Consider the following 14,372-nt stretch of genomic DNA (forward strand, 5'->3'; position numbering starts at 1 on the left):
CTTTACTCTGTATCTAACCCCGTGCTGTACCTGTCCTGGGAGTGTTTGATGTGGACAGTGTGGATGGAGCTTTACTCTGTATCTAACCCCGTGCTGTACCTGTCCTGGGAGTGTTTGATGGGGACAGTGTAGAGGGAGCTTTACTCTGTATCTAACCTTGTGCTGTACCTGTCCTGGGAGTGTTTGACGGGGACAATGTAGAGGGAAGTTTCTTCCTAACACTCAGCACCTGTTATGGGAATGCGTTTCTTTTCTACCATTGATATTTCTTGACTTACTGAGCAAAGAATTCACAGGATTAATCCCCAAACTCTATTTTTTTAAATAAAAATGTCCCCTTGTTTTACTAATTCTGCTGATTAAATTGTTGCTTCTGGCACTTTCAGGTCATAGTATGGGGTGATTATGGTCGTATGGACCACAAGTATTTCATGGGAATGGCCCAAATCCTATTGGAAGAGCTCGACCTGTCGACCCTGGTTACTGGCTGGTACAAACTCTTCCCGTCTTCATCTCTTGTGGACTCGACAGTGGCTCCTATCACTCGCCGTCTCTCTCAGTCCTCGCTGGACAGCAGCACAGGGCCTGCTGGCCACTAAATATATCAGATGACTGGACCAGAACGAGTGCATATCATCAGAATGCCAAGAGGTGGCTGTAAATACTGTATGTGCAATTCAACCAACCGCTGCTATTGCTAGTGTCTGTTATTTCATTTATTTCCATTGACCTTGGAAGTGTGAGTAAACTCTTCAAACATCTGCACTCATTCAAGTATCTGGGAAAATTGCTTTTGTATGTACAAGGGATATCGTGCAATAGAGGGAGAACCTTACACCATCGCAGTGTAAAGCTAAACCTTCCTGTTTCTGATAGCACTGTACACACAGGACGACAACTAAACCCACCAAAAATACTGAAGAATTTGGCACCAGTTGGCGTAAGCAGTCAAATGGATCGTCAAGGGAAGCCATAAAATTCAGGCTGTAGAGAAACCAGTCCCAGGAGTAGATTGATAGGTAGATATCGCTATGCACTCTGTCGTCATTGCTATCATGTTTTCTTGTCTCAGAATGATTATCAAGGAGCCCCAGCCAGCTAGAATTCCTTTGGCTTTTCCCTTAAGACTTTGCTTCAATTTAACGCATTCGGAACGTAGCTATAAAGGTTCTCTCTCAGAGGTGGTGGAAGATGTTGGTATTTAGACCACTTGGCAAGTGTGTTGATCCTTTTTACCAGGACAATGTTCCTTCCTGACCCCTGCTTGTTTAATGTAACAATCCCATGATCCCACCGAAGCCTTACCAAATGTCTCTGAGCATGAGCGCCCTCCTACGAATGAGATTATGAGAAGGCATGCTGAATATCTTTGTATCCTTTGCACTGGCATAGGCACCCATCCTTTAGCATCCTGAACCCCGAGAACCAGCTACTTTTCACCCTTCTGCAGACTTCCAACAGATAACTGAGGTTAGGTCTCAGGCATGACAATACAGACAGCTTTTTCCACGCCTTGCACTCTCAATGAAGTTGCCATGCTTTGACTGAGATCTATTGCACAGTCCCAACCAATCCAATCTCTTCTTCTAATTTCCACTGCTTCACAAATTTTTTTCATTGCATCCTAGACAATAGAATTTTTGCATGGTCTTTCCATCTTCAACTTTGTTGACTAACAGGAATACGCACTGCAATAGTGTATGTTCCAGAAATCTGGAACTCTGACCAATGGATTTTGGTGTCAGGCAGCAGAGGAATCAGAAGGGCTACTGTTTCATTTTTCTTCAATTAGCTGCACTATGGATCTTAGATCCAGAAAATCTCCCAAACTGTCAGTCAAACACAGCGATAATACTCAGTGCTGTCTGTTCAAAAGATACTGAAACCAGCCTTGTTTCAAGTCACATAAAAGTTCCAGAAGAGTGAAAGTATCTCTCGTGCTTGGATCAGGCCCAGTCCCAAACTCTACCCTTGCACCCTTGGCACAGAAGGAGGCCCCAAAGATGAGCTATTCCAATCACCAACTAGCCAATGAAAATCCGACATGGTGCCATTCCGATCCCCGAGAAGAAATTAAAAGTTCACATTAGCAAATTGTTAAAAATATTCTGAATCAATGTCCATTTCCTCAATGGTGATAACGAGACCAGACCAGAGAGTTCACCAGACCTGAAGAAATAACACAATCTGCACCTGAGAACATACCATCGGCGCTGGAGTTCACAGTGCCCGAAAAGATGAGAAATTAGACTCTACATGTTACCTGACGTCTTTCAGGAAGATGTGAGTCTAACTCTGGTCAATGGCCACTAACCTTCACCATGTGCAGATTTTAAAGGAATAAGGACAATAATGACGATTAATGGTGGATTTCTGAGAATCGTGATGTAAAATGAAAGGCGATTGGAGACCACCAATTATAAAAAAGAAACTGGAAAAAGACAGAAAATCTTCGAGGTAAGCACTTTATGGTTTTGTAGATGCTCACGGTGATCTCCTGGGGAAATCCATGAAGAACTTGAATGGCATCGTTGATGAGGAACTCAAGGATCTAAAGATCTGCAATTCTCTTCCTCCATCTTCACCTTCAAGATTCTATGGACTCAGAGATGTGGCAATGCGCGAATTGATAAGGTATAATTAAATGTGATATTTTGTGTAATTATGGCAGAAATGTAGCACTGTCACTCATGTAGCTGTGATCTCACCATGTTTCACATCACTGCAAAAGAGCAGAGCCAACCCAGTGTTGATTCTTGAATATTTGAAGAGTAAAGGTTGACTATGCTAGGTTCTGGCCAAGACATGACGGACCATTGGCTGTAGTCTAAAACAGACCAGCTATCAACTGAAGTTGCAAGTGTTTAGACAATTGGATAAATGGCAGGGGAGGTGGGGAATGGTTACCATCATTTGGCCTGCCACTGTTGAGGTGTTCCAACACAGCAGAGTAGAAGGCTCAACTGCATCTCTTGTTTCAAAAGATGTCCATGGTATTCACAAGTTGATGGGAATCATACTTCACCTATTGTATGAAAGCTGTTTTGCAGATTTAAGGCTGGGACTGAAAACCAATTTTGTACGAGCACTGAGATGGTTTTTTATCAAGAACTTTATGCAGTTTTATCATCAAATTAAGATCCAACTCATCAGATGACTTACTGTTAAAAGGGCATTTTCTTCTTGTATAAGTAATGTGGTTTTACTATCAAACTGTCAGATGCCTCAACATTGGTTTGATATAATAATTAATAACTGTCTTGTAAAGTTTGTTCAGAATATGATGCACTTATTGTTAGCCTTGATTGCACTGTCTTTGTGAAGTACTAAGTGCATTAAGCATCTCTATATTGTACATAAATGTAACATTTTCACTCAGAATGCTAACAGATAACAAGAGACAGACCATCTTTTAGGGGCTTCCATCAGTGTTTGGTAAAGAGTTGCTTTAGTGAGGGGATATTTAGCTTTTCAATTTCTGTTAATTTTCTCAGCCTCCATTTTTAAAGGTGATGGCTGCACATTCCCTCGCTCTCTTGCACTTGGATAAAGCTTTCGTATGGGTCCACAATGCTGGGACTCATAGCCAACCCAATTCCTGCCCTTACCTACTCTCAGCATGCCTATACACTTTCTGGAGTGGGTTCAAATAGGAGCAGAAACCTTTGGTGATATTTTCCCTGCCTTCCTTTCTTGGGAACATGGAAACTCGTTGCCAAGTCAACCATTGTGATCCCATGAGATCATCCAGCTTAGAATTGGTTGGGTACCAAATCTGTAACCTCCTTGGTCTAGCTGCTTCAAACAGTCCAATGATTCACTGATGCGCAGGGGGTTTCTATTCAGCCAAGTAAGGAGTGTTATTAATGGAATGAAGCCTGGACAGAGAAACAGAGAGTAGATTGAGGGAACTATTACCACTATTTGGGGAGTCTAGGATGAGGGAGCACAGTCTAAAAATTAAACACCTAATTATCTATATCTCTCCAGAGTGAAATTAAGAAACACTTCTACATGCAAAGGATGAAAGAAGTTTGGAACTCTCTTCCCCAAATGACATATGGTGCTTGACCAATTGTAAATTTTAAATCCGAGATTGATAGATTTTTGTTAGCCACAGGTATTAAGGAACTTGGAGCAAAGATGGGTAGGTAGAGTTAGGTTGCAGATCAGCCATGATCTCATTGAATGGTGGAACAGGCTTGAGAGGCTGAATGGCCTCCTCCTGTTTGTATGTTCCTCCAGGCAGAAAGGCCTCAGCAAATGGAGTAGGTGCTGCCTGATTTTATGGGTTGAATTTTACGAGGTTGCAGATTGCCCACACCATCACCAGTGTATCCACCCAGCCCCACCCTAGCTAAAGTTTTGGGCTTTACCGGCTGCCAATCTGGCAGGTCCTGGAAAGGGGTGGGGGCAGGGGGCGGTGGTGCCAAGGGGAGAGGGGGTGGGGTTGCCATTTGAGAAGCCAGGTCCAATGTGTCTAGGGAACCTGTTAGAGAGCGATAGCCGCTGCCCAACACCACGCCCACCCCAATGGTATAATTTTGGTGGGGGTAGGGGTGGGTGGGTAGGTGGTGGGCAGGCTGCCTGCTGGATTTAACTAGCTCTCCCACCTTCAAACTCATCAGTGGGGGAGTGTTAAACCCAGCCCTATAGCTCCATTTGGGTCTGTCAGCGTTATCTTACTACACGGAGTAGCACCTAAACTAAGCTGTCATGTAGGATCATCAAGCATTTGAAAAAGCTGAGAATTTTTTTTTAAACTTAAAATATTTTCTACTTGCTTTGGGCTCTTTTTATGATATCCTAGTGAGACTGTTCAAACAATGCTTGAAGCCTAGGATAAAACTAGCATCTCCAGAGAGTTAAACCTGGTCAAATAAAAGCTGATGCCTAGAAAGAGCTGGGGGTTATCCCTCTCAGTGGAAGTGACATTGGGCTGAATTTTACAGGCCACCCCAGGCAGGAGAGCAGGTGGGTCACCCGGAAAATAGGGCACCGTGCCATAGTGGCATGCACGGCACCAGCCCACCTGCTCCCACCACGATTTTACAAGCAGCTAGGACCTCCCTCGGAAATACCTTGTCGGGTGGCCTGTCCAGTTGAGGTTGTCACCCAATTAATGTCCACTTAAGGGCCTCATCTGATTTAGCGGGCAGAGCAAGAGGCCTGCGCCTAAGGTGCAGCCAGCAGGTTTGACCCTATGGGCTGCTGGCCAGTAAAGGGGATGTGCCTCCTTTCCGGGCCACCAGTGGCAATCGGAGGTCCCCAATCGCCCCCTGGTTTTCCCTTCCCGTGCCAACCTTTGTTCCCTGTCCTGTCCTCCTTGCTGCCAACCCTGCCCCTGCCAGATCCTGGACTTACCTGGGGATCCAGTCCATTGCTGAATGCCTCCTCGATGCCTTCAGTGCAGTACCGGCAGTGGCCACTGCTCCTGGTGGTGCTGTCTATATTCCAGAGCTGCTGGCCTCTGACTGTCTCTGAGGTGGACGCCCTCCAGGAATGGGGGCCAAATTGGCCAAAAACTTAAAGTGGGGTGAGCCAACCAAGCAGGGGTGGCATGCCCACAACATTTACGCTGGGTGCAGGGATCAGCATATAATCCAGCCTATTACCTTTGGACAAAAAGGTTGACATTATTGAGATGTTCCTTGAACAGAAAAAAAACACCATAAATAATAAACAACATTTACCCTCCACCAACCTCTTCTCTGAAGAGAAAGCTAAAACTTGGGCCGGGATTTTCTGGCCACGCCATGGCGGGATCTGCTGCAGGGGATGTGGTGGGCCAGCCAAAAGGCCATTGACTTTCAGCGGGACCGGAAGATTCCGGCGGTGGGCAGGGCCAAAAAATCCCGGCCCTGGTTGCCTATTAATGGTTAATGGTAAATGGTTTGGAAATCCAGAAACTCCAGCCCTGAGTTAAATTTTGTTGTTCTGGCGTATTCTATTGAAGATAATCCACAACTGTTACCTTGACATTTAGTAATACAGGTAAGAAAGAGACACATGCAAATATAGTCAAATGACTCATTTGCAAACACAGTCATTTTATTGTGTAAGTTGAAAGGTTATCGACCAATTGGAAAGTCATAGCTCACAGTGCTTGTGTTGTGAGTCATTAATGACAAAGCTTTAAGCACAGTCTTTCTTTCCCTGGATAATGTTTAGCAACATTAGAACATTCAGTGTTGCAAGTGTTTGAACACTCCACCAAACCGGTTTCTTTCTATGTTCCCTGGAGTTATCAAGATGAGTTTGTAGGAAATCTGCTTCCTTACAATTACCACAAATTCTGCCAGTGGCCAAGCGAGTCATTACTTTCTCTGTCTTGTAGCCTGGACTTGTCATCTTGAGAAGACTGGGCAGAACTTACTTCACATCACAAAGTGCACCGACTGCAAGCTAGCAACATGGAAGGGGGGAAGGGCAAAGGATGGGGAAAAAAATTCAAGGGAAGAGGAAAGCAAAACTGAGGTAGAGGGGGAACAGAAGGCACTATAGCCCTTTCACGAGGCTTCTGAGTTGACATACGTATTCATATGTTCAACATATATTAAATACATATTAAAAATATATAAGTATATATTAAATTAATGTTTCTTCCATCTCTGCTTCCATTGAGTCACCCAGGGAACTTTAAGGAGTTTCAACTCAATTTCAACTTGGCAACAAAAGCTGTCAGGACGGTTCTTACTGAAGTACAGACCCACTGGGCCAGTTATTACAACATTATTGTTCTGACCCTAGATTAATATGTAAGAGAAGGCTGTGGGGTATCAGAGTCCAGAGTCCAAACACTTAGATAAGGCAGTCAGGAAGAAATCAAAGGCAAAAGGTAAAGGCAGAGTCTCAGCGGCTTGGGTTCCAATCCTAAACGGATGGTGGTCAATGCTCCCACTAAGCTGTGTGGGTGCACGACCACGCAGAAATCTGGAATTTACCTCGGAGGAAACATACAGGCTGCTCACAACCAATTAAGATGGTAACCAAACTGTAAAATGGGCATATGTGCCACCAGACAGCAATCTTAAAGGGATCATGCAGTGCAACAAACAGGCCATGTACAACTCAGAGAAATTAGAGGGAACATTGATGTTCGGTTTAATCTCTTCTCTTTTCTTGGTCTAAATGTCTTTTTGGGAAAGGAGTTGTCACGATCTCAGTCCTGGTGGGTAGGATTGTTCATATGCTTCAAATCTGCCTCAAGTTTGTTATAAATTGGCACTGGGTAGATGAGATCATAAAGAGCATAAGTGAAGCTGGCACTCAGAAATAACTGTCTGAGGAAATATTGATAGGCAGTGTAAAAGGAGCTTCACTCAACACTTGATCACGCTCTATCTGGTCTAGGATTACTTGCTGGTAATACAAGGCACAAAGCAGGGAACAGAGTCATCATTTCCCAACTGTCCCACAGGTCAGCTCTGAGATGATAACATTTCGGGTGGAGATCCTTTGTCAGAAATGGAAAGAATGAAAGATGAAGACTTAGTTAATAGAATTAGTGAAAAGGGAAGGGGAAGAGAGTCTGTCTCAGTGGGATTATCTGTAAGCTGCTTAAACAATGGATAGATGATATTATCTGAACATCAGAGAAGGAATTGGATACAATAGAGACAGCGAGAAGTGATTCTTAGGGGTCATGAGAAGATGAATTGGAACCCTGTCGATCAGACCTCCAATTAAAAGTGATTCAGCAAAGGGGGAGCAGTCCCCAAACCCCAAAAAGAGAACAAAAAGAGGCAAACACTGAGGCTACAGACTAGTACAGAACAACACCAAGCTTTGAGACTCCTTCTAATGAACAGGCCAACTCTGAGAGTAGGCTCTCCCTCAATCTCTGCAACCTGAAGGGTCTCCAATCCAAAAGTTAACTTATCACCCCTCCCTCAAGATGATGGTAGGTTCACTCCTACTGTCCATCTTGTAAATAAATGGAAACCAGAAGGCTTGAAGTCACCAAGTGAATATTTGAGCCAAAGGATGTCAGAGAGCCAGGACAAAATTTCTAGTGGAGTTTTCCAAGGCTACATTAGAGGCACGTTACATTCAGAGGCACTTTACAAATAAAAACTGACACTGAACCTAAGAAAGAGATATTAGGAGGCATGGTTGAAGAGACTTTGTTCGGGAGATGAGATGATTTGGATAGAGGGTGGCCTACAAGGATAGTGAAAGGGACTGACTTCAAATGAGATTTTCCATGCTTTTTGATTTCCCCTCTTTCAATTTTCCCTCTCTGCCCCTAGATCATTATTGTACTGAGAATATTCACCACATGGACTGCAGCAGTTCAAAAAGGTGGATCACCACCACCTTCTCAAGAGTAATTAGGAATGGGTATTAAATGCTGGCCCAGCCAGTCACACACATTTTCTGAATGAATAAAAAGAAGGAATTCAAATTGAATTAAACAACCAAGAAGCAGATACCCTTCTGTTAAAAGTTACAGTATTACCACTGGGCTTCTCTGCAATACATTTTTCAAAATAGGCAACAGACTCAGTTAACTGTTAGAGTTGGTGCTTGAAGCTGCAGTGGCTTTGACTGCCCTGTGAGTGACCTCCATTTGCCTGATCTTAGCTTCCTTAGCTGGAGCTTTTAATGCCATCAATACAATTGATTGATGGGGACACGCTCTTGGCTGATAGGAGAAATGACTTCTCCATGGCCTCTGCTCCTTCTTGCTTCCTCATTTTCCAGTACTTCTTAGCCCCTCCTCTAGATGGTCAGCTGACATTGCCAATGATGGAAATACCAAGTGTTGGTTCTGGCATTTCACATCGGCACTTGCAACGAACTCCAACCAACTGTGAAAACTATCGTAATAACTGAGCAAAATAGCTTCCCCAATGGAAAGGTCTATGTGTTGGTGTCTGAAGATGGCATAAACTTGTGAGGAATCTTAGGGGCAAGCATTGATGTTTACAGGACTAAAATACATGATAGAATTTAACATTCACCAGTATATGCAGTGGTGATGGTTTTAACCAACGACTTTTAATAGTTCCTTTCAGCTGTACCTACTTCACTGTTTACTGTAGATTGTAGGATATTAGAAAGTAGTCTGTGTTCTAACTAAAATAGGGGCTTGAATTATTAAAGTCAAATTCCATATAATTAGCATAAGGAAACAAATTAAACAGGCTGTCTTTGCAGGTAATTTGAGGTGCACACAAAACAGGTTTCAGCGAAGGAATTCAGTGTTATTTGGAAAGTTTCATAGAGATATGGACTCTACCTCACCCTTGGAGAGGGGTGATCTGGAGGTGGGGACGATGTTTCACTCCAGCACTTACTTGTGGTCTATCAATTATAGAGAAAAAAACAGTCAGGGAAAATCAAGAAACAATTTCCATGAAACTGTGGCAAATCGGATTAAAGCCACTAAGTTCAGCCCAAAAAGAATAGCCACTATCTGGAATGGACCTCTGGGGGTAGTAGTGAAGGGTAAACTCTAGACTCACTTAAGCAACAGTTGTGATCAGAGAGACTGTATGTTTCTCCTGATGCATGAGCTGAGGTAGGATGTGTGACCTTTTTGTCCAAACCTGTTTTGGGATGGGAGGTCCACTGCTGGTCTTAGTTGAAAGGACCACCATCCTATGCATGGTATAAATATATCTTGTGCATAGGTGAATCTGGAGAAAGGGAACTCTCTCCAAAGTGTTGGGTCATAGTTGTTTTTTACCATCTCTGCGCCACATTCTTTCCCAAAGGGCAGTCCTACAATCTGCTCTCAAACTCAATTCTACTAAGAGATGGCACGAGTGTTTCAGAGCAAATTCTGCCATTGATATTTCTGTGAGTCTTCATATGGCTCCCATCAACAAGGATATAACCCATCAGCACACAGCCAACTTTTCCCAATGGTACTGAATCATTACAAACAACCATCTTAAAAATAAAACCAGGTGACTAAAATGTGTTTCTTCACTAAGAGATAATTTTGAAAAGTAATTAAATACACCCCTCTGCGCAGTTAGTGCCTGTTGATGGTTTTTGGGTGGTTTCAAACTGTGATTATTGTAGGCTTGAGAAATGGATTCTGTCTCTTACAGGGAATGGTCATTTTTATACTTGTGTTGTTCAATCATTTTATACCTGTGGCCTTTAACAGGCTTCACTGTACCTGTCTATTATTGTAACTGTTCATGTTGTTTATAAGCAGCAGGACTCTGCAGATGAGAAGAATGCACACGGTAATTTTGTAAAAAAAACACCTAGCAAATTTATTAAGAAATTAATGGCACAGACACAGCTTGTATTTGCATGGACTTGTAAAGATCAAATATTAAACATATCGACAGCAAAATTCTGCTTATTCTGCAGCTAGTATGCTTGCATTATTCCAGATGATCTTGACTCTTAATCCACTTTGGCTCTTTTTGATCAACTTCAAATCTGTTTTCTAGTTCTCTCTCACATCTCCTTCACTTTTAGGGTATTTTGTTCCACATATTGCTCCCCGGGCAGCGAATGGATCACTTACTCCCAGGTTCTTGTGTAACCATGCAAAAGGAGGTGGAGGGTTGGGTTAAGACGCCGAGAAGCAGCTCACCATTAGAGGCTCCTTAGAAGCTTGAACTGCCTTCAAACCTAAGAACACAACCAAAGACGGACAGAAACCCACATTTCTTTATCAATTAATATGTTGGGAATAGAGTGCATTTAAATAGCTCCATTCCTTCATTATGCTGTAGCAAACTCAACGTACAATTTCAATTACCTATTAGGTGAAAAAGTTTAGATTTTTGAAAGCCAAGACTCAATGTCTTGAGAAATCCAGAAGCCACTTTTGTTGACTCATCAAGTTGATGCTACAATGTTGTTCCCTCTTGTTGTGATCACGAAGCACAGAGTAAAGACAGATTTACTCTGTATCTAAGCTGTGCTGTACCTGCCCTGGGAGTGTTTGAAGGGGACAGTGTAGAGGGAGCTTTACTCTGTATCTAACCCTATGCTGTACCTGTCCTGGGGGTGTTTGATGGGGACAGTGTAGAGGGAGCTTCACTCTGTATGTAACCCCATGCTGTACCTGTCCTGGGAGTGTTTGAAGGGGACAGTGTAGAGGGAGCTTTACTCTGTATCTAACCCTATGCTGTACCTGTCCTGGGAGTAAGAACATCAGAAACTGGAGCAGGAATAGGCCATATAACCTCTCATGTCTGCACCACCATTCAATAAAATCATGGCTTATCTTTGACATCAACTCCACTTTCTTGTTGCTCTTGGATTCCAAGAAAACACTGATCTTCACCTTGAATATACTCAGTGACCGAGCACCAGGTACAGAATTCCAAAGATTTAAAACCCTCTTTTAGTAAATTAAATTCTCCTCATCCCAATCTTAAATGCTGATCCCTTCTCCTGGGTCTGTGTCTCCAAGTTTTAGATTCTCCAGTCGGGGAAACAGCCTCTCAACCCGCTCGAATATAAGGAGGAAATTCTGGGAGTACTCAGCAGGTCAGGCAGCATCTGCAGAGTGACAGAGTTAACCTTACAGGTTGATGACCTTTCATTAGAACAGAAATGTTTGAATGAGAAATCTCATTTGTCTAAACTCCAGACAGTGTAGATCCATTCTACTCAATTTCTCCTCATAGGGCTATCCTTTCACCTCAGGAATTAATCTCATGAACCTTTGTTGTAAACCCTCTAAAGCAAGTTTATCTTTCCTCAGGTATGGCGCTTAAAAAATGCGCACAATGCTCCAGGTGCGCTCTCACCAGAGACCCGTATAATTGCAGCAAGACTTCCTTCCTGTTATATTCTAACACCCCCTTATAATAAAGGCCAATATAGCATTTTCCTTCCTAATTGCTTGCTGTACCTTTATGTTAACTTTGTGTTTCTTCTACAAGGACTCCAAAATCCCTTTGATCACTATTTAATAGTTTCTCACTATGTAAAGAATATTGTGTTTTGCTATTGTTGCTTCCAAAGTAAATAACCTCACATTTTCCCATGTCACACTCCATCCACCACCATCTTGTTTCCAGTCACTTAACCTATCTATATCTCTTTGCACACTCCTCATAGCTTACATTATAGCATCAGCAACCTTGGATATTACAATTGGTCCACTCATCTAAGTTATTAAATGCTGAGACCCCAGCACTGACATTGCAGCCCCCCTGACTAGTGACAGCCTGTGAATCTGAAAATGACCCATTTATGCCTACTCTGTGTTTTCTGATCTTTAATCAATCCTCTAGCTATGCTAATATATTCCTCTCATTCCTATGGGACCTTATCTCATGTAACAGCCTTTCAAGTGGCACCTTATCAAATGCTTTTTAAAACTGTCCACTGGTGCTCCTTAATCTAGCCTGTGGTTACTTACTCCATAATCTCTAACAGATTTGTCAGACATAATTTCCCTTTTCCAAAATCATGTTGACTCTGCCTAAACGTATCAGGATTTTCTAAGTGCTCTGATATCACTTCCTTTGTAATGGATTCCAGCATTTTCCCCGTCAACTGATGCCAGGCTAACTTGCCTGTGGGTTTCTGGTTTTATTTCTTTCTTTCCTGAATTGGCCAGGTGGTTAACAGTGAGGTTGTGTGTCTTGAGCTACAGGAAGATATAGACGGGATGGTCAAATGGGCAGATAAGTGGCAGATGGAATTTAACCCTGAAAAGTGAGAGGTGATATACTTTGGAAGGAGTAATTTGACAAGGAAGTATTCAATGAACTAGGAAGTTCTGAGGAACAAAGGGACCTTGGTGTGTGTGTCCATAGATCTCTGAAGGCAGATAGGCATGTTAGTGGGGTGGTGAAAAAGGCATATGGGACACTTGCCTTTATCAATCAAGGCATAGATTACAAAAGTAGGGAGGTCATGTTGGAGTTGTATAGAACCTTGGTGAGGCCACAGCCGGAGTAGTATGTGCAGTTCTAGTCACCACATTATAGGAAGGATGTGATTGCACTGGAGGGGGTGCAGAGGAGATTCACCAGGATGAAACATTTAAGTTATGAAGAGAGGTTGGATAGACTTGGGTTGTTTTCGTTGGAACAGAGAAGACTGAGGGGTGACCTGATCGAGGTGTACAAGATTATGAGGGGCATGGACAGGGTGGATAGGGTGCAGCTGTTCCCCTTTGTTGAAGAGTCAGTTACAAGGGGGCATATGTTCAAGGTGGGGGGATGTGAGGAAAAACTTTTTTACCCAGAGGGTGGTGACGGTCTGGAATGCACTGCCTGGGTCACCTCACATCCTTTAAAAAGTACCTGGATGAGCACTTGGCACGTCATAACATTCAAGGTTATGGGCCAAGTGCTGGTAAATGGGATTAGGTAGGTAGGTCAGGTGTTTCTCACGTGTTGGTGCAGACTCGATGGGCCGAAAGGCCTCTTCTGCATTGTGATTCTGAGAGATTCTGAATAGCAGTTTTACATTTCCAATACACTGCGACTGTTCCAGAATCTTAGGAATTTTTGAAGATCATAACCAGTGCATCCACTATCTTTGTAGCCACCTCTTTCAGAACTCTAGAATGTAGACCATCAGGTCTAAGGGATTTGCCAGCTTTTAGTCCCATTAATTTCTCCAGTATTTCTTCTTTACTAATATTAGTAACTTTAATTTCTCACTGTCCCTTTGACCCTTGGTTTCCCAGTTTCTGGTCTTCTATCGTGAAAGACCGATACAATGGCCCACAGCCTTCGGGCTCCGGGGCCTTGTAACCACATACACACACCACCACCCCAGCCCCCAAAAGTCCCCAGGTACAGATTGCCTGGGAAGCTAGTGCCGTAAAATGGGGGAAGTGGCTTCCTCATCTCTAACGCTTCAGCTTTCAATTGAAGGTATCAGGAAAGCACTGCCCTACATAGTTCACACTCAGCCTGGGTCGGAAGGTCAGGCGAGAAAGAAGCAACTGGGTTTCCCCAAGTAATTAACTAGGAGCGAAGTAGCAATCCGACTCTGATTGGGCCTGACCTTCCGCAGAGTGGCAGTGTTTAATGTCTCTGACATTTCCTTATTCCCCGATATAATCTCTGCCTCCAAAGGATTAATGTTTACTTTCACTATTCCCTCTTTTTACCTATAGAAGTTTCTTTCTGAAAAATGGACCACCTCCCACATGAAATCCCATCTGCCACTCCCTTAACATTTTTATATCCCTTTGCAGACTCTTTGTAAGCTCCTCACAACTTGCTTTCTTACATAGCATTGTATTGTCAGAAAATTTGGCTACGATACAGTCTGTCCCTTCTAAGTGTTTGTCCATTTTGGCAGGAACAATAGAAAAGCAGAATATTATTTAAATGGAGAGAAACTGCAGAATGCTGCAGTACAGAGGGATCTGGTTGTCCTTGTACCTCAATCACAAAGCCAGTGTCTGGTACAGCAAATAA

The 14,372-nt window shown here is 43.1% G+C and overlaps 1 protein-coding gene across 1 annotated transcript in view; it reads left to right on the plus strand.

The window, feature by feature from the left end:
• The window catches only part of LOC144695862 (regulating synaptic membrane exocytosis protein 3-like), a 166,954-nt gene extending 166,345 nt beyond the window's left edge, over positions 1-609 (plus strand). The window contains exon 6 of the mRNA XM_078566904.1: positions 387-609. Within this exon, the coding sequence (XP_078423030.1) occupies positions 387-599 (213 nt within the window). The 3' untranslated portion in view covers positions 600-609. The remainder of the gene's footprint in view (positions 1-386) is intronic.
• The last annotated feature ends 13,763 nt before the right edge of the window (positions 610-14,372 follow it).

Source organism: Cetorhinus maximus, chromosome 21 (assembly GCF_964194155.1).
Source record: "Cetorhinus maximus chromosome 21, sCetMax3.hap1.1, whole genome shotgun sequence".
Taxonomy (NCBI): Eukaryota; Metazoa; Chordata; class Chondrichthyes; order Lamniformes; family Cetorhinidae; genus Cetorhinus; species Cetorhinus maximus.